This window comes from Cavia porcellus, unplaced genomic scaffold (genome assembly GCF_034190915.1).
Source record: "Cavia porcellus strain 051 isolate PalLab524CR breed Dunkin Hartley unplaced genomic scaffold, mCavPor4.1 scaffold_23, whole genome shotgun sequence".
In the NCBI taxonomy this organism is placed as follows: Eukaryota; Metazoa; Chordata; class Mammalia; order Rodentia; family Caviidae; genus Cavia; species Cavia porcellus.
Window position 1 is genome coordinate 20,160,376 of NW_026947506.1, and position 20,772 is coordinate 20,181,147.

The following is a 20,772-nucleotide window of genomic DNA, read 5'->3' on the forward strand; positions in this document are numbered from 1 at the left end:
AACCCCCAGCCCCTATACTTTTTTTTGAGGTACTGGGGTCTTAATCCAGAATTTTCGCATTGAGCTACACATATATCCACAGGCTTTAAAAATTCATTATCTTGAGATAGAATGTCACTAAGTTGCCCAACTGGGCCTGAATTTCCTTTGTTTCCACCTTAACCTGGTATTATAGCCATGCATCCACACCTGGCTTCAGTTATCCTTTTCATGTATTTGTTCAAATAGTATTGGTTTAATCCTTCTGGTTTGTCTCCTGTTTGTCAGTGCTTTGTCAAACTTCTAGGTATCTTTGCTAGTTATCAGTTTTTTAATTTTATATTAGTGTTTTGAGAGTCTTGTTTAAAAAAATTCTCCCCTGATTGGGCATGGTGGCAGTACCTGTAATCCCAGCAGTCAGTGGCTGAGGCAAGAGAATCACTGTGAGTTTGAGGCCGGCTTAGGCTACTTAGTGAATTCATGGCTATGTAATGAGTTTCCGGCTAGCCTGGCAATACCCTATCTCAAAAAACAAACCAAAAAATATAGTAAAACATCCTCCCCGACCTCAGGTCTTAAAGACATCCTCTTACTTTTGTAAAACATTGTAAGTTAGCCTTTCACATTTCATGTTTTAGCTACCTGGAACTGATTTCTATATGCTGCTGGGCAGGGCATCTGTTCTGACATTTGCTGTTCCATGTATATTTGTCTATCTGTGAATGGTTGCATACAGTGCTGTCACTGGGGAGAAGTCCTCCTAGCTTGCCATGTTCTTCAAGAGTCTCTTGGCCCTTTGCATTTCCACATGGATGGAGATTTGTAATTCCACTTCAAGCCATGGGTGACTGTTAGAATTGACCTCCCTGCCCTAGTGTTTTAGTTACTTTTCTCATTGCCAAAAGACCCGATGTCCAAAGTTAACGGAGAAAACGTTTATTTAGGTCACACTTTGTAGAGGCTTTAGGCCATAATCAGCCAGCTGCAAGGCACGGTTGCACATAGCAGAGGGGCAACTGTTCATAACAGGAAAAGCAACAAGCCTCTTTCTAGCCCTTATATTATATGCAGGCTACCTCTCCTAGTGCTTGTGTAGCACTCACAATCATAATCCCAACATTAGACTATGAATCAGTCACAAGCTCTAGATTTAAGCATCTCTGGAAGCCCACACACCTTGATTACATGAGGCTTTAGGGGGACATCTAGACATAAACCTTAACACCTAGGGAGACTCAGGACTGGGAAGAAAAGAGAAAGCCAATCTGTTACTCCTATTACTTTCTCCATGTCACATGGGATGAGGCTAAGTGTGCTTTCGCACCTCCTTAGCCCCACAGCTCATGATGATTCTGTGCCCTTGGGTTCACCTATGTCGTAGCTATCATATGACAGATTTCCTTCTTCATTAAGGCCTTCTTCATTAAAGGGCTGCTGAGTGTAGAAGCCTTATTTTTTTAAAAAACATACAGTGCTTCTTGCTTGCTGTTGTATCTAGCCAAGAATCCCACAGTTGATGGTAGACTCCTTTGCTAACAGAATCTGTTATGAAATATAGCACAGTCAACAGCTAACTTCTCTTATTAACTTTTGCAGTATAAATCTTTTGTAATAACTGGCAGTTCTTAAGAGTACCTTTATCAAGGATTCTCACTCCAACTGGCGAGTGGATATTCTCTGGGGGCCAAATCAGGTGTGAAAAAGCATTCAGTATTACCAGTTTGTTTGGAAAAGGGGACTTGCAGGTGAAGAAGCCATCTATTGCTTTTAGATAGCCATCTATTGCTTTTACATTGCTTTTGGATATAATCAAGCAGGAACCATAAGCCCTAAACCTGTTTCAACTGAGTGGTTCGCAGTGAAGATCAAGGTTCCATCCTTTGAGTATTTAGTACCAAGATGCCTGAGTTGAGAAGCATTATACTAAGAAACTAATGCATAGACACTGATTTATCATTGCTGCTTTTATTATTGGGAAGAAGCTGTTAAGAAAACAAAATCAAGTTACTAGACCTGTATTCCAATTTCTTCTCTATTGTATTAAGTATTTAACAACCATCTATGAGGAGCACCCTAATTGCAGTGAAGAATCTGGAGTCATTCAAATTGTAGCTCTTGTCTTTCACTTGCCTCAGGGTGTAATCAGCTTATCGGATGTATCATTTGGGCAACTGTACTCAACAATGCATGAGAAGAAGGAAAACTACTGTAGAATTTGAAGCTAAAACAAAGTTCAGGGACTCAGCAAATCTGCCCTCCTGACTTTATATACAAGCCACACCACTATTCAGATGTGTACCATCTTGCAGCAGAAGTTACTTTCTTGAGAAATCATTCTAATGTTGACACCTTTACTCTCCAGAAGTATACTGGCATATTTGGGGTTTTTGTGTATTTGTTTCATTTGTTTCAGTTTGGTTTTTGTTTACTTCAGTACCTACTGGGGTAATTTTTATTTGGTTATTTGCTACAGCCATACCACCCTGAACGTGCCCGATCTTGTCTATTTGGTTATTTGATACAGGGTCTAGCATTCTAGGCTGCCCTTGAACTTACTGAGCTCAAAATCATGTGAGTCCTCCTGCCTCAGCCTCCTGAGTACTGGAATTATAGGGGTGTGCCACCACACTTGGCTAATCTGTAATTTTCAAGGGAATGCTATTTCAAATACAATTCAGGGGGCCGAAGATATAGCTGAGTGACACAGCACCTGCTTGGCAAGCATAAGATCCTCAGTTCAATTCCTGCTACAAAAGAAAAAAAAATCATATAATCAAGTGAAAATTCACTAAATCCACAGTTACCGCCAGTGTCATTTTTCCCTTAAATTGAAGCAAATATCTTGACTTTTTGCAAGATTTTTGACAGTAAGACAAAACAATGCAGTACCTTGCTATTCTTGTACTAGTATTTTGAGAACTATGTGCAGATACATATGTTTATGTTTTCTGCTAAACAATATTCTGTACTTTTTGAGAAACTTTAGAATTTTTTTCTAAATAAAAAGTCCAGTTCAGTGCTTTAGAGGTTTTTGCAATGAACCAGAAACAGAATAGTCAAGCAAAACAACCTTCATGGTAAATCACCTCACCCATATTCAGCCATTTATACTGAAGATAAGCTGATTGGAAACTGGATACTGCAGTGGAAATCCAAGGTGCCCTGGAATTCTGGAGGAGTCAGTCAAGTATGAGCTATGTGGAGCCAGACAGGGAGATGGGTGTTTCTGGGACTGTCCACCTTCTTGCTGGTAGCTTGAATATAGAAAGAGCCATTCTTTTTCCTTCCTGATACTTTCTGGTGCTCTTGTGATTCATAGGGATATCTGTGCTTGCCCTACATGGCCCTGCAGCAGCATCACCTTCTCTCTGATGTCACCGTTCGGGGATTTGTTGCTGGAGCTACTAACATCCTTTTTCGACAACAGAAACACCTCAGCGATGCCATTGTGGAAGTATGTTTGCGTCTGAGTGCACGCGCTGAATCATGCTGGGCCCTGTGTTCTTTTCTGAAATAACAGTTATGAAAATATAACAACACTAATAATAGGGTGATAATTACTTGCTGGATTGGGCATCCTAAATGCTTTATATACATTAACCCTTTGAATTCTTGTAACAGCCCTGTGAAGGGGAGGTGTAACATTAAGCAGAGATGTTGTTACTCTTTTTATCTAAGGAAATTAAGAATAGGACATGGGTAGCCCAGGAATGCAAACTGGGAAGCATGAGCCCACCATCTCATGATTATGAAAATTACTGTTCAGATAATCTGAATGCTTCTAGCTTGTTTACTGTTCCCTTGTTAAAGAAGCTAAGAGTACATATTTGACATCAGTATATTAAAATTTTAATTTGTTTAATTTTATATTGGGAGTAATTTTTTAAAAAAGAAAAAAATTTTAACCACTTTTTGATACAAAATACAGGCTTTATGGGGGAAATGGTTATAGTAAATGAAAAATCCAAGATTTGAGGTTCTGTTTATTTTGATCTCAAGTTTGAGGAAGGAAAAATATATATACCAACCAGGATAGGAAGTACAGATAGCAGCATTGGTCCAATCTAGTGGAGATGTTCAAGGAGGCTCATAGATGTTCAGTTTATTATATTACTTCAAAACTAATATGTAAGTTATATGTATTTCTCTGTATATCATAAAGATATTCTAAATTATGCATTGAAAGAAAACTTTTGAAGAATTATACTTAAGGTCATTTCTGTAGGTGAGATAAAGATGATTTTACTGTATATATATATCTGTATTTTCTAGATACAATCAACATGAACTATTTTCTAATTCAAAATAATGTATATATACATACATTTTCTAAAAAGCAGAAAATATTTTTTAAAATGCAAAAAGAAAGACTTTAGTGTAAACACCTGTATCTTCTTTAGACTTGCCTTTTGAGAGTGCTGTTATTCATATTTTTTTATTTCCAGCTCCCAACTTCCCAGTAGTTGCTCTTTAAAGTGTGGCATGGATATCTGCCTGAATACCCAGACTCTGACTTGTACCTGGATACCCTCTAGGTAGAAGAAGCTCTGATCCAGATCCAGGACCCAGAACTCAGGAGGCTGCTTCACCCCACCACTGCAGACCTCAGGTTTGCAGATTACCTGGTGAGGCATGTGACCGAGAACCGTGACGATGTCTTCCTGGATGGCACAGGTTGGGAGGGAGGTGACGAGTGGATCCGGGCCCAGTTTGCCATCTACATCCATGCCCTGCTGGCTGCCACATTACATCTAGGTGAGAAACCATGAGTGCACTGCCACTTTTTTGTAATCATGATGTTTTGAATTATACAAAAATGTGTTCACTATAAAAAATCCCATTACTCTCTCATACAGAGATTCTTAATATTTTGAGTACTTAGTATTCCTCCAGACCATTTTCTTTATATAGATTTTGGATTTGCATACCACACCTGGCCCCCTTGGTGTTTTTAGTAGTCCTTTTGCAAAAATGAATCCCTTTAGGTGTGTTTTCTGAAACTTACTATTTCTTCCTTTATAATGGAAACACAAACCTATATGAAAACAATAAATACTGATTTTTGTCCCTCAGTAAAAAACACATTCTGAGTGTGAGTAAACCTTTAAATTTATACCCTATTCTAAGGGATATTATTGTTCCTATTAAATGGTTAAACTGGGACAAGTAAAAATAGATAAACTCCTGGGTTAAAACTAATTGCTTGGTACCAGTGTTATAATTCAGTGGCCCAGTACCTCCTTGGCCAGCATGAGGTTCTAAGTTCAACCTCCAGTACTCAAAAAAAAAAACCTAATTGCTCTAAGAAAATATATGTAAAGTGAAAGTGGAGTTCTGTGATGCACTTTTCTACCATAGATATTGGGCAGATTCTCAGGAGTTTTGTTGTTGTTAATAAAAGAATGTTGAACTTGAATTTTCTCTCCTCAATTTCTACTTTTTTAAATTGTGAAGAAATACACATAATAAAATTTACTATCTAACCTTTTTTATTTATATTTTTGTGGAACTGGGAATTGAACTCAAGGTCTTCACATTGAGCTATATCCTCAGCACCATCACCTCTTTTTCTGAGACAGTCTCATGTCATTTAGGCTGTCCTTGAACTTACTGTGTAGCCCAGGCTGACCTCGAACTCACAGTGATCCTCCTCCCTCAGTTTCCCAAGTGCTGGGATTACATGTATGTGCTACTGCACCCAGTCTCAGCCCTTTGTTTTTTTTAAGACAGTGTCTCATCAAGTTATTTAGTTCCTAAATTGGGCGGCAACCTGCAATCATCCTACTTCAACCTCCAGAGTACTAGGATTACAGGCATGTACCACCATGCTCAGTTTAACATTTTTAAATATATAACTCCACAGTGGCATTAAGTACATTCACAGTGCTGTGTCAGCAGGTTTTTAAGTCAGTTTTTACCACCTCACAGGTTAGTTCTTTATGCCGTATATATGAAGCTTTAAATCCAGGCTTTGGGCATCTTCTTCATTTGTAAAGGGAACTTAACAAGCATGTCCTAATTTGTTGGTAGGATATTCTCTGCCACAGTCTTTGGCTTCATGAGTAATTGAATAAATTTACTTTTTAAAAATATTGCTCAGGGGTCCATAAAACACTGAATAATAATATTAGCTGACTTTTTATTTTAACATTTATTATGTGTAGGGATCTATGCTTAGCTCTTTATACCTAATAATTCATTTCATCCTCAACAATTCTGGAGGTAGCTATTTTATCCTCCCCAATGTACAGGAAAGAGTGAGCTGCAGGGGGCTGGGGATTTAGCTCAGTGGCGTAAGCACCTGCCTTGCAAGCAGGTGGTCGTGAGTTCGATCCCTGGTACCGATAAAAATGAAAAAGACAAAAAAAAAAAAAAAAAATCCCAAGAGTGAGCTGCAGAAAACTTAGTAGCTTTCACATGAAGCTGGTTAAGAGGCAGAGCTAGAATTTAAACCCAATCTGGCTCAAGCCCATGCCCTTAATGAGATTAAGAGAGGAAATTGAGCCCAATAAACTGTTAACAAGAGACATTGCCATGAACTCCTGTGAAAATACTTACCGTCTCTTCAAACACACATGACCCCCAGTTCTCCCTACTTTCTGAAGCAGTTCTGGAAGTCTTCTTTATGAATGTCTTTATTGAAGAGTGATAAAAAATATGGTAGATGCTACTGCCAAGTGCCATTCAACAAAAAGACAGGCTAATAAAAACATGAGAGTGCATCCTGATCCACCTTATTCACTGAATCTGACCCCATGCAACTTCTGGCTCTTCCCCAAAGTCAAAATGATGAAGAAAGGGAAACATTTGGAAACAAGGTATTAAAGACAATCAGAACTAATGACAGTCATGAAAGAGGACTTCAGAACTGCTTCAGAAAATGGCAAGAGGCATGGTTAAGGGTACCAAAGAAACAGGAGGTGTTTTGCTAGGGATTTTTGACAATTTGTCTTACTGTAATAAATTTTTTAGAAGTAAACATTCATAATTTTAAGTTATACCTCATGAAACAATAACCGTTGAGTCAGTTCTCCAAACATTTCCTTTTTCCAAATTGAACAAATGCTATACATTGAAGCTTTCACATGGTATTGATAAAGCTGAAAGCTTTTAGGCATTGAATTTAAATTCCCATTTTTAAGTATTTGGACAGTGAAATGCTTTAAATCTTAAGGATGAAGCAACAAGTAGTGAGTTACAGCCTACACAATAGGAAATAATGGCTAAAACCAGTTTATGTATTCCGTCTTAATATTTTTGTAAAAAAAAATAACATTTGTGAAAATATAGGAAGAGATCCTAATTGCTTTCTCCATATGTATAAACCAGTAGGTTTATTCATATCAAACCTATACATTTTGTTTAATAAATAAAACTGTCCTCATAATGGGAAAGAGAACATACGAACAGTTTAGAGTTGTAAGGATCCTTAGAAAATATCTAGCCCACCCCTCTCATTTTCCAGCTAGGAAATTGAAGTTCTGAGTGATTAAGTGATTTGCCAAAGCCATATAGCTTCTTAACAGGATTTCTGGAACTAAACCCAAGTTTCCTGACATCTGGTAGGCCCTCTCGAAAAAAATAAAAGGGTGGGTAAATGGATTAAGCCATTCCTTTACCCTTCATGATTGTTAATCTTCATCTCCTTGAATGGCTACCATCCAGCTCACCTTCTTTCAAATGTTTACTTGACAGATAATGAAAAGATATTGTCAGACTATGGGACCACTTTCGTTACAGCATGGAAGAATACTCACAACTACAGGGTATGGAACAGCAACAAGCATCCAGCACTTGCAGAAATAAACCCAAAGTAAGCGCATCCTTTGGAGACCAGTAAGCAATTCTACATAAACCGGTTGCTTTACCAAGTGCCCAGTACAATCAGAATCATGTCTTTAATATTGTGACTGTCTTCAGTAATCGTCTTAAGTGGGCTGTAAAAAGTCTTCATATAGAAAAACAGGCTAAAAACTCCTTTCATATTCTTAAGTTTTGGGAGTTCTTTGTTTGTTTATTTGTTTGTTTGTTTGTGGTACACAGGATCAAACTCATGATCTCATACTTGACTGGTAGGCACTGAGCTGAATTCCTGGCATATTCTTAAATTTTTACACAAAAAGCACAGGACACCATGGGAAACACTAACGTTTCTCCAGCTCTTGATGTGGTTCAGAGGGGAGATACTGGTACACAGTGGTGCTCATATGTGATGGTTTTCTCTCTCCCTGAAGCCACACTTTAGCAGAATTGTCCAATGAGGGAGAAGCCTGTCAGGAAATCCATCATAATCTTAACATTCAGCACAGTTAATATGCCACTCTATAGACTATTGGACAAAGGCTTTACTCCACATAGGCACAAAGACATACCATACATTGACACAGTAACAGAAAAACATCTGGATATGAGTGCGAGTCGAGCCTAAAGAGATCAACTGGAGATCTACTTTTAAAAGATTATGGGGCTAGGGATTTAGCTCACCGGCATAAGCGTCTGCCTTGCAAGTGTGTGGTCATGAAGTTCAATCCCCGGTACTGATAAAAAAGAAAAAGACAAAAGACCAAAAAAAAAAAAAAGAACTACTTTTAAAAGATTAAATGAGTTTTTAACCAAGAATGTACTAACTTCTTTCATTGTATTTTCCACTTGGCAAGAAATAGGCAAACGCCAGCTTTTGTTGATTCCCGTATCTTCTGGGGCCAGGGTGAACTTTATTTAGCTAAAATGGGATAGTGATTGAAGGGGAATTGGAAAGGACACCCCTGGACAAAGAGAGATGAGCCAGAGCAGCCTGGAGACGCATCATGTGGGAGGGAAGACGTGAAAAGACTTCACAGAATGTGTCTGTTAAGCTTTATGCCATCTGGCAAGAAAAATTACTAGTTTCACACTTGTTTTGGTGAATTTAGTTCTCATATTTGGCTACAGTAGAAACCTATATAGCACTGTAGTAAAAGCATAGCAAGTAAAAAGGCAAAACCACTTAGTGATGTCAAATGAAAGTCTAAGACTTCAGAGTCGTCTGTTCTGACTGTGCTGTGGGGAACCACAGGGTTGCTGTGCTGGGGCCTGGCCTGGTGCACGGACGTGTCTGCACGTGAAGCATCCCTGCACCCTGCACCTCTGGTGCCTGAGACTTGCCTGACCAACCAGCTCTGCACTCTTTGATCAGGCCATGGGAAGCTTAGCTGGAGAGAGCTATGTAAGACTAAAATAGTTCTCATAAAGAAAGTTAAAGAGGGTCTGGGGATTTAGCTCAGCGGCATAAGCGCCTGCCTTGCAAGCGAGTGTTTGTGAGTTCGATCCCCAGTACCATTAAAAAAGAAGAAGAAGAAAGTTAAAGAAATTGAGGTCATCTAGGTAAATGAAGGCTGAAGAACCACCTGTTAAATAGATATTTGAGATAATTATACAGCCATTGTAGCATATTTCCTACAATGTCACCTGTTTAAAAGAACTGATAATCTGGCCGGGGATGTAGTTCAGCGGTGTAAGTGCCTGCTTGGCAAACACAAGGTCATGAGTTCAATCCCCAGCACCAAAAAAAAAAGAACAGATAATCTTCAGTTGTTGTCAGGAGATATAATTCAGAAATATTCCAAATTAATTGTAGTCTTAAGATCTATGGAACCCTTCAATTCCTATAGATTAAGGAATTCTTAATCTTTCTTCAATTCCTATAGATTAAGAAACCTAGGCCCTCGGTAAATGTAGCAGGTACATTTCAGCCTTAACACCACCTTTCTGGAGTAGAGACAGTAGCTGTATGACCTCTGAGCTGCCCAGGCGTGGGTTCAAGAGTCCAGAAGAGGAAGAAGTGTTATATGTAGATAATCAAGTTGTGTGTTTTTATGGGGTGTGTGTGTTTCGGTTTTGGCTTGAGGTGCAGTTTTACTATATATTCTCCAAGGTGACCTCAATTAAACCTCCTCCCTTGGTCCCCTAGGTTGTTTTTTTTTAATACAGCATTTCCTTTCATGTAATAGAAGTAGGGAAGTAAGACTTACGAAGTTCCCTGTTAAAACATAATGCCATTTTTAAGAACTGCTTTCTTTGTGTGTGTGTGTGTGTGTGTGTGTGTGTGTGTGTGTGTGTGTGTGTGTTGAGACAGGGTCTCACTAGTTGAAGTTGATCTTAAACAGCAGCCTTCCTGCCTCAGCCTCCCAAGTGCTGGGATGATAGATACATGCCACTACACTCAGCCAAGAACTGCATCTTGAGTTGCTTTTTGTATGTGAGTGACAAAAGTATGATTTTTTTTGGTCCGTCCACAGATCTCTTCATGACCAATATAGCACATTTATAAGATGACTAGGATCATGATATAATCCATGACCATGATCTAAATCAGTGACTAATCCTGACTGTCCTGGGAAGCTTTTAAAAAATGTTGATGGCCAGGCACAGTGGCACATGCCTATAGTCTCATCTACTGGAGAATCTGAGGTAGGAGGATCCCTTGAGCTCTGAAATTTGAGGCCAGCATGGACAAGAGGGATCTGATCTCAAAAAAGAAAGAAAGAAAGGTTGATACTTGGGCCCTCACTTCAGAGCTAATAAGCCAGAATATCAGGGTGATATACAGGCACAGTCCCCCCAACACACACACACACATACACCCCATACACTGTTTAACAAGGAGGAGACTAAAACTCAGAAAAGTTAAGTATACTGTTTGATTCAGGAAGCATAAAGAGAGCTGGGGGTCCAAACCTGATTCCCTTATAGCAAGTTCAGAGCACTACCACTCAGCTGTCACCCTAAGAGATTTACCAAAACTTTCATTTTCTTATGATAACTCTTTGTGGCTTTACTGGTAAAAATTAAACAAACAAACCCTCATAATCTGAACTCAAACTTTTTTGTTTTCCAGCCATCCATTTCAAGGCCAATATTCCATGTCAGACATGAAGTTAAGATTGTCACAGTAAGTACTTAGAAAAAATAAGAGGAGAATTCTTTTTTCTAAATTTATGCCACATGTTTTGTACTCATTAGGAATTTTGTTTCTCTACTTAATAAACTGGTGCTTCAAATAGTAACCAAATAAATATGTGCAAAACATTCTCTAGCTCAGTAATATGTGTGTTTCAGGGGCTGGTGATTTAGCTCAGCAGCATAAGCGCCTGCCTTGCAAGCAGGCAGTCGTGAGTTCGATCCCTGGTACCGATAAGAAGGAAAAAAAAAAAAAATATGTGTGTTTCAGGTAAAGACACTTCCATCCCATGGAAATGATATAAACTAATAGCAGGACTTCCCTGGATGAAGTGTCTTTAGCAAATCGTATCTTTTGAGAAGACTTAACCATACTTATGTCCTCCCCACTTTTTGATTCATCTGTATTTTTTTAGTCTATTCTGAAAATTCACACATATAAGAAGTTCATAAATTAGTTTTCATCACAAAAATTCAGCTTGTTAGTAATTCTGATTTGGGATGGTTATAGGGTGATTAATGTATATGTATGTATAATGTGAGGGTTTTTTGTTGTTGTTGTTGTTTTTGTTTTTAGTTGTATTAACACTTGTCTCTCTTATTCAGTTCTGTTCAGAATAGTGAACGTGGCAAAAAAATTGGAAACGCGATGGTTACAACCAGCCGGAATGTGGTACAAACAGGAAAAGCTGTTGGTAAGGCACGCCATTATCCAGCAACAGATTGCAGTCCTGCATAAGTATTTCTTCTTCTTTTATTTTCATTTTGTTTTTTGTTGTTTGTTGTTTTTTTGTTTGTGTTTTTTGTCTTTTTGAGGCATGGTTTTGCTATACCATTCTGGCTGGCCTTCAGCTTACTTTGTAGCCCACAAAGTAAGGACTCAAACTCGCAGCAATCCCTCTGCCTCAGCCTCCCGAGTGCTGGGATTACAGGCATGAGCCACCACACCCAGCTTGCATGTCTATTTCTATTCTCAGTATGTAACTGATGAAAGGATAAAGTTGTAGAAATTTGTGTATCACATAATAATGCAAGAGTTTTTTTAAAAAATCTTTGTCTTATTCAAAAAGTTATTGTGATATAGATATTGTCCAAGTTCAGCAGATTTCACGTATCTGATGGGTGTAGCCAAATATCTTGATCTCACTGTTCTGTTCCAAGAGTTGAAGCTTTCTGGGAATTTTGTCCCTATTCTTTGGGCTACACTCAGTTCTTTATACACAGCACACTCTCATAATAAAGTCAGCCAGAGGAATTGCTGTCTGCTAAGGTAGTGTCACACAATAAAGAAAAAACAAAACAGTTGATTTTTTTTTTAAAGATCAGTATTTATAATACTTCTATAAACTGATAAAGAAAAAGAGAGAAGCCACAAATGACCACTATTAAAAATGAAAAAGGGTCCAGCATGGTTGCATACGCCTGTAATTCCAGCACTTTGGAAGTTGAAGCAGGAGCTGAGGCAAGAAGATTGCTAAGTTGGCGGCTGATTTCAGCTACATAGTGTGTAGCTACATAGTGTGTACATAGTGCCCAGCCTGAACTATGTAACAAGTCCCTTCTCAAAAAAACAAAGAAAACCAAAGGGACATTAGTGCAGATCTTCAGGAAATTAAAATATATTAAAGGGATATTGTAAACAATTTTATGCCAATAAATTTGACAACATAGATAAAATAGAAAACTTACTTGAAAGACTCAAGTTACAAAACTGATGCAGTAAGAAATAGAAAATCTGTAAAGCTATATAATAAAATGGAATACAAGCCAGGAGTGGTGGATACCTATAATCCCAGCACTCAGGAGGCAGAGGCAGGAGAGGATTCCTGTGAGTTCGAAGCCAGCCAGGGCTACACAAGTGAGTTTAAGCCCAGCCTGTACTATATAGCTACACTCTGTCTCAAAAAAAAGAAAAAGAAATACAAAATTTTAAAACTTGCCATAATATTTTTAATTGGTTTAACAAACTAGGCACAATAAAAAATTAACAATAATGACATTAAAATGGAACCAGTATGCAAATACACTGTAATAAAAGTTATGTGAATGTGCTCTGCCTCAAAGGTTTTACACCTTCACCTCTTCACTGAAGGATCCCTTGACAGCTTCTCTTTGAAAATCCGAGTGGCCAGCACCGCGGCTCTTGCACTTTAGGGCTACTGTGAAGTGACATAAAGGTTACTGAGGCACACACTGCAGCACCTGATGGTCTGTATGATGACCAGACGACAGCCTGTGCCTCACAGGCAGCGCCATAGTCTGTACATGCTGCACAGGAGAGGACTCCATACGAGCAGGACAGGGCTGGGCAGAGCGAAATACCACTTGGAAATTATTTCTGGAGTTTTCCATTTAAAATTTTTTTTATACCAGGAGTAACTGAACCGGTAGAAAATGCAACCACAGATAAGGAAATACTACTGTACTTGGTTTTTAGGGATGGTGCTGCCAGTATTTAAACTCTTTAAGAACAGTTCTTCCATGTTCCCCTTTGTAACAGTATTGATTTGTTATGTAAATTCACATTGGCCTCAACTTTACCAGGGATCGAACATGTGCTTGCCAGGCAGGCACTTAATGCTACTGAGCTAAATCCCTGGCTGGCCTTAACTTTTGAGATGTTCTAGAGAACAAAACAGACCCGAGGCAGATAGACTACTGTATTTAGTGTATCAGTTTTAGATGCTAAAAGCAAATTTCTTTAAGACTGCTTAGCCACTGTCCCCGGTATAATTGGTACTGATTACCAGTGTAGTGTTTAAGGTGCAGAGATCATGTTTAACTTCTTTAGTCCAGATAATTCTCATGCACAGCCAGCATCACTAACACAGATAGATGAATACTTTCGGAGTGCTTCAAGGGGACTCCTACACCAAGAAACCATGCAGTTTCCTCTGGAAAGAGATTGTTTTGAAATGAGAAAATTCATTGTTTTGTTAACATACTGGTGTGTGAGTTACCATTTATTGATAAGCCTTCATCTTTCACAGTACTTAACAAGGTCAGATAGTTTTTTCCTTTATTTTCCACCAGGACAGTCAGTTGGAGGAGCTTTTTCCAGTGCAAAGACAGCTATGTCTTCGTGGCTTTCGACTTTTACCACTTCTACACCTCAGAGTCTCCCCGAGCCTCCTGACGGGAAGCCCTGAGCCATGACAGAAGCCACTTCACTTCCGTAGGTATAAATGCTCCTGGCCACCTGTGCCCCAGCCTCACCTTCCCCGGCCACAGAGCCGCAGCCAGGCCCTGGATGCCGAGCTGTTTACCTGCACAGTTGCACTGTCGGATGAACACCATCGGATACTGAAAAGACAAGGTCACAGGCACAGCAGGGTGGACTCTGGCTTGACCTTTAAATTGACTACTTTTCTTCTTTTCTGAGCCTAAAATGTGCAGCAAACCTTCCAATGAAGTCCTTAATTTCAGAGATTGTACATCTGTTTACTTTAGAGACATTTGTGTGTAAATTTTGTTGTTTCGCCTCTGAATAGATGCCCATTTTAATTTATATTTGCTAAAATTAAGTTATATTACTATTTTTAATTTCTCTAATGCTGGCTGTAAAATGTACTTATCAAGGTAAAGGGCTGTAAATCCAGCCATTATTGTTTTCCTAAGTTCTAGGATTTTTTTTTTTTTCTGTGTTTCCTATCCATAGAACACTCTGATCAGTTCCTTTCTTCCTAGAACTGCGCAAAATGGAGCAGGAGTACTGTGCATAGAGTGTCTGCTTTCAGGCAGTTGATCTGTTCTTTTCTAGTATGCTTGCTATGAGGCCGGTGCTCTCCTCCCCCTGTTGACTGTGCCACAGCAGGTGGACAGAGAAACAGCATGTGGACAGTCCCAGTGGTGAGTGGTTTGACTTGGGATAACCTGTGGTCAGGGCTTTCAAAGACCCATACATTAGTTCTGTCAACTCTAGCCATGTGTCAGTCTTTGCCAGAATTTTTGTTTGTCTGTTTGTTTGGTACCGGGGATCAAACTTATGACTTCACACTTATCAGTTAGGCGCTTAGGCCACTGAGCTAAATCCCTGGCTGCCAACATTTTTTAATTCAAAGTTGGTGCCTTCTTGTTCTTCACTTGAGTAGTTTCCCATCACTATTATCAGACCTACAGTTTCTTCTTCCTCTTCCTCATAAAGCTTTTCTAGGTACTTGGCCTTCCTGCTTCCCTAACTAAAAATCCTGCAAACAATCCTTGCCTCTTTCTAAAAGTATTTATAAAATAAAAGCATAAAAGGACTGGGGATTTAACTCAACAGTATAAGCAACTGCCTGGCAAGTGTGAGGTTGAGAGTTCAATCCCCAGTACCAAAAAAAAAAAAAAAATTGTGTGTGTGTGTGTGTGTGTACACATGTGTGTACATATGTGTATATTTATTTATACACACACACACTTACTAAGAAAGAAAGTCCATCATGTCTTTGCCAAGAAAGGCAAAATGATCCACAAAATTAAAGAGAAATCTTAGCTGGGGTGATGATATATACCTTTACTGCCAGCATTCTGGGAAGCTGGGCAACTTTGCAACTTGAGACTGTCTGAAAAATAAAAATAAAGACTGGAGATGTAGCCCAGTAGGGCTGCCCTAGGTTCAGTCCCCAGTGATATCCCAAAAACAGGGGAAAAAAATTTTAGCTCCCAATTAATAAACCAGAAAGCAGAAGCAGCAGACCACAGCCCTGTACTTTGTTACCTGTCTCCAGGAGGCCTGGGTTTGGCTTGCCACTTGCCACCCACATGCCCCTTGATGCTCTACAGCACTGGAGTTCACATGTTCCCATGCTGCTTTTCCAGGAGCCTGGGATGGACTTCTCAGAGCCTTGAGGAGCAGACTCCCTTTCAGCAGCAGGGGACTCTGGGAAACTCCTTTTCAGTTGACTTTTGTATTCTGTGAGGAGTATTGGGGAATTCAGGTGCCTGATTGAGGATGCTGGTTACATTTGTTTTATCCTGTATGAAATAGGTAATTATGAAGTAATCCTCTAAAGTCATGTGAAATAAACATGTGACCTAATCTAAATATCTAAGTTTCCTAATTTGAATTTGAACACAAGTCCAGTGAACCCAAAAGCATACTTCTTCTGTTTGAGCGTAATAATTTGAAAGCTCAGCAAAGATACACTGAAGGACACAGTATGAAAACTCCATTGATTTGCTCCATCCTGGAAAGTTAATGTCAAGAAGTATTATTTGAATGCCAGTCGTGGCACATGCCTGTAATCCCAGCATTTGGGAGGCTGAGGCGGGAGGATCACTGTAAGTTCAAGGCAGCCTGTACTACATAGTGAGATCCTGTTTCAGAATAACCAAACCAAAACAACAAGAAAAATATTTGAAAACAGGAAAGTAATAGCAGACAATACCTTGAAGGGTTCTGTATAGGATTGTACTGAGACTGTCTCATCTGAAGGCCACACCACATGTTGGAGTATAATACTGTGTCCCACTGTGGTGGTCACCCACCTGGTGCCAGCAGTTTGCTGTATGAGTTGCCTAGTGCTCTAGGAGGGATCAGCAAGATGCTGAGTGCTGTTCTGCTGGTGTCAGACTTGCATGTTAGGGGTGGGTTCCTATCTCTTATTCAGAAGCAGCTTACAGATAGTTTTTAATCCACTGACATAAAGCCACATGAAATTACATTTTGCTCACTGGTTTCCCATTTGAATGTGTATTTTAATTGAGCCTTCTACTAATCTTTCTGGTTTAATTGTAAAGTTGGCACTTAATTGACTTTCAACCTAAAATGAACATCTCAAAAGATAAAAATGATGTCAGAGGCCTTACCTGTGCTTCCTTCTGGTTTCTGGATGATGGAGGCCAGGACAGGACGCCTGGCACTGGCTATGAACCCACAGGCCTCAGGCTTGCTTTCCAGCCGCACCAAGTGGCAAGCCAGAGGCAGTGCCTCCCTCCAAATAATGGCTGTGCAGCTCCACAGTTGGTCCTGGCCATCTTCTGATAGACCAGACAGGTGGGTCTGTTGGTACTGCACTTTTGCAGTGACATTAGCCAGCTTTTGCAGGTAGGCATGCACATAGAGGAATCTGCATCCTATTGGTAGCTTCCCTGCTGTTCAGATAACTTAAGACTAGTATTTTTTTAAAAAACTGGTACATATATTCACTTAGGCCTTGTAATGACATGGCATAGATAAGGAAGACAGTGGTAAAGCTACAGGTATGGAGTAGAGGAATAGAGAAAGTCACATGTCACAAAGGCTTCGAATGACTTTGCATATGTATTTGGCTGATATGACCAGTGTAGAATAGTTGTCCCCAAATCCATTGCTGACTCACTGGCTCCCAAGCCCTAAAACAATTCTCATGGACTTTTGCTTTAAGTCACAGCATCTATTTTTCTTTGTCAGCCAACCAGTGTGAATGATGTCACTTCCTCAGGCTTCTGCTTTCCAAACTCTGTAACTAAGCATTTAATGTTTGTAGACTTCCTTAGGAAAGCCACAGTAAAGGCAAATTAGGAAGAGAACGAAAGAGAAGTTGTTTTGTGGCTGAGGAAGAGGTATTTAAAATCTGAATGAAATATTTTGAGAGCAGTATTTAATCTGTTGAGAGTTAAAAGAATTCTTTTAGAAAGAAGTTTGAATTTTAATCTGCTAGCTTCAGGTTTCTAAATGAAGCTATAGTGTTACCTCCCTGGCAGGTAGGTTTTGCTAATGTTTTATATTCTGTGGGAAAAAGTTTTATGAGAGTTATTCTCAATTGTCCTTTTCTAGCCAGTGCTGGTCGGGAGCCTCTTGGCTGTGTGGGGCTGACCGATGTCCTTGTCCTTAACCACAATCACCTGTGTGGCGGTAGCAGCTGCTGAGTGTGGCCTGGTACTGTTAGGAGAGTTGGCTGGCTGGCACTGCTGTTTGCATGCATTCTCTATTCAATGGAGGCACACTGTTCGCAACGTCCCACCCAGTCCCTTGGTCACCTTTCAGCATGATAAGGATGCTGTCCTGATCCCTTAAGATGGCTGTCATTCCACATAGCAGCACGTGTGCTAGAAATCTCCTCATTCCAAGTCTTCAGACTTCACAGCATTGGAATTGCTTTTTGATAATTTCCAACATCCCAAAGACAAAAGGAATGTGCATTTTATTCTTTTTGTATCTATAACTTCATACACACAACTTCCTGCATTCATTGTGAAGGAGACAGGAGCTGCCTTGTGTGGTGGCTCCACCTTAAAGGTTGTGCATGACTAAAGGGTTGGGTATATTTTGTAAACTTCTAAATACATTTGTATTTCTGTGCTGTTCAAAAGTTTACCTTTTTACTTATACTAATTAATGATATAGAAGCTATATATTTAAATCATGGAAATTTGGGGAGTTTCCCCAGTCTTGTTTTTTTTTATCAGCTTCTCGTAGTATGCTGCTCAAATTTTTTTATGTGCAATATAAACATTTGAACATTTTGGTCAGGTACTGAGCCAGAATAGGTCATGGAAGTTTTCAGAAAGCTTCTGTGCTTAAATATTTTGTCGTTTTCATGAAATACTAGTATTTTATAGCTGGAAAAGTAAGAGCAAGACTTACGTGTTTCAAGCCACTTGATCATCAGTGCCTAAATAGGAAGCATATGACCAGTGAGTTGATGAAGGCACTTAGTGGTTACAGAACTATAGTTTAAAAAAATTGAGTTTCAAGGCTTTCTACAAATGGTCTAAGAAATGTTAGTTGTGGTACATGTTTTGATCAGAAAAGTAGTTTTGGTTTTTTGCTCTAGGAGTTTTATAATTTGTGTTCTTCTCATTAAGAGTTTAAATTACAGATGACATTTAATGATACTGAATTGTAAAACTTCTATTGTATCTTTAAGAAAAAAAGAATAAAATTATTCTCTGTCCTGCATGCACTTGTACTCAACCAGTCCTTCTTAATGGGCCCTGCATGGTTTGTGGTGATTTGGGGCCTACTTCGCAATCAGACAGCAGTGTCAGCTTCAATAAGCTACGCACAGATGAATTGAAGGACTCACTGCTTGGGGAGTATCTACTGACATTGCTTTCATTGTGCCTTGGCTTTGGAGATGGCCATCTCCCCAAGAAGCCCCATAGCTCCTGTGGATCGGAGATCGCGGTGCTGCAGGAAGTGTGGAAGGAATTGCTCCTCACGCAGCATCTCACACACCACTGACAGCACGGAAAGTCAGGGGTCTCCCTCATGGCAGCCCCGGCACCTCCATGAGAACTCTAGCATGTTTTCATACTTATTCCACACACCATTGGTTCTCTTGCAACTATCTGCAAAACAGGATTTAGTGCAAGAGGCAAACACAAGTCTTTGGTGGCCTCCGGAAATAAGCTCAAGTCCCTAGTGTTCTTTGATGGAGGTGATGAGAGCCCTGGAGCTGAGGAGGTGACATGAGGACAGTAGAGCTTCACCCACCAGATCTTACTTTTCCTGATGACCTGCTCAGGCTGGGTCCCTGTCACTAGTAAGGAAGCACTGCTTGCTCTTGCTCTGAACTAACAGCATCCGGAAGGCCTTGACTGTGGTGCCAAACCTTCAAAGCCAAATGCCCCAGTGGAAGGCAATCTAGAGTCAGGGAGGCAAGTGTCACAGGACTGGCCTGTCCAGCTTCACAGCAGCCAGTCATCACTCCGTGCCTGCCTACGGACAGGCTCTTGGTGTCAGCCCCAGGGAGGAACCGGGGCAGGAAATGAGATGGTTGTGTTCTTTGTCTTGATGAGCACCTGCCTTTGGAACCACTTCCATCAAAACAAGACCCAAAAATTAGGATTCAGATTATTCTTTTACATCCCTTATGGAGAATTGGTACATGTATCTAATACATCCTAATTCTTTTATCCTCTTTGTTCCCCTCCTTCCTCTTGACACTCTTCCCATTCTTATTACCTTTTATTTCACCATTTATTCCTATCTTGAGTTTCTCATAATACAAGAAACCATGTGAAATTTTAGCATATGCCTCTGATTACATGTAACATAATCTCAGGGTGCATCCATTTTCCTATAAATGACAAGTTTCTCTTTTTGTGTGGGGAAAAGGTTTGTTTGTTTTTGAGGCAGGGTCTCACCATGCAGTTCAAGCTGGCCTTGAGCTCACTTTGTGTCCCAGGCTGGTCTTAACTCACAATAATCATCCTCTCTCCATCTCCCCAGTGCTGGGATTACAAGCATGCACCACCACACCTGGTCTTTGTTGCTTTTTGAAACAGGGTCTTATTCTATAATTCAGGCTGGTCTTGAACTCGTGGAACCAAAGCTGGCTTTAAACTCACAGCCTTCTGAATGCTGAGATTACAGGCATGTGCCAACACACAAATGTATCCCTTATGGCAGAGTCTTTATCCATTTACTTATTGCTGAGCATAAAAGCTGCTTCCAAGATTTAGCTGTTCTAAATTGTGCTGCTACATAGGTGTAAATATAATACCTTTGTATTACATTCTGTAATAGGATCACTGATACCATGTCTAACTCTTTGGGGAGGATTCCTAGCAAGGGGAAAGCCGAGTGAAATAGAATTCTAATTTCAGTTCTTTGAGGAATCTCCACACTGATTTCTGTAGTGATGGTGCTAGTTCATATTCTCACTTAAAATGTAGAGGTTTCCTTTTGCCTCTCAGCCTCAGCAGCATCTGTTATTATTTGATTTCTTGATAATGGCTGTTCTTTCTGGAGTAAGACTGAGTTTCAGTGTTATATTCTAGGACTGCTGTCATTGTTTCCTAGAAGTTCTGTTCTGTTTAATTTCCATTGCTCTAGAGGTTAGAGATGTGAACATTTTTCATGTACTTATAGGCCATTTGTTCTTTGTCCTCTGAGAAGCATCTGTTCATTTCACTTGCCCATTGTTTGGCTCTTTTTTGGAGGGA

The 20,772-nt window shown here is 39.8% G+C and overlaps 1 protein-coding gene across 2 annotated transcripts in view; it reads left to right on the forward strand.

Annotated features, from left to right (window-relative positions):
- The window catches only part of Avl9 (AVL9 cell migration associated), a 51,848-nt gene extending 33,067 nt beyond the window's left edge, over positions 1 to 18,781 (forward strand). For both annotated transcript variants that reach the window (XM_063233864.1, XM_063233863.1), the window contains 6 exons: positions 3,299 to 3,433; positions 4,515 to 4,734; positions 7,675 to 7,792; positions 10,856 to 10,909; positions 11,524 to 11,612; positions 13,951 to 18,781. In XM_063233864.1, coding sequence (XP_063089934.1) covers positions 3,299 to 3,433; positions 4,515 to 4,734; positions 7,675 to 7,792; positions 10,856 to 10,909; positions 11,524 to 11,612; positions 13,951 to 14,066 — 732 coding nt within the window. In that variant the 3' untranslated portion in view covers positions 14,067 to 18,781. The remainder of the gene's footprint in view (positions 1 to 3,298; positions 3,434 to 4,514; positions 4,735 to 7,674; positions 7,793 to 10,855; positions 10,910 to 11,523; positions 11,613 to 13,950) is intronic.
- The last annotated feature ends 1,991 nt before the right edge of the window (positions 18,782 to 20,772 follow it).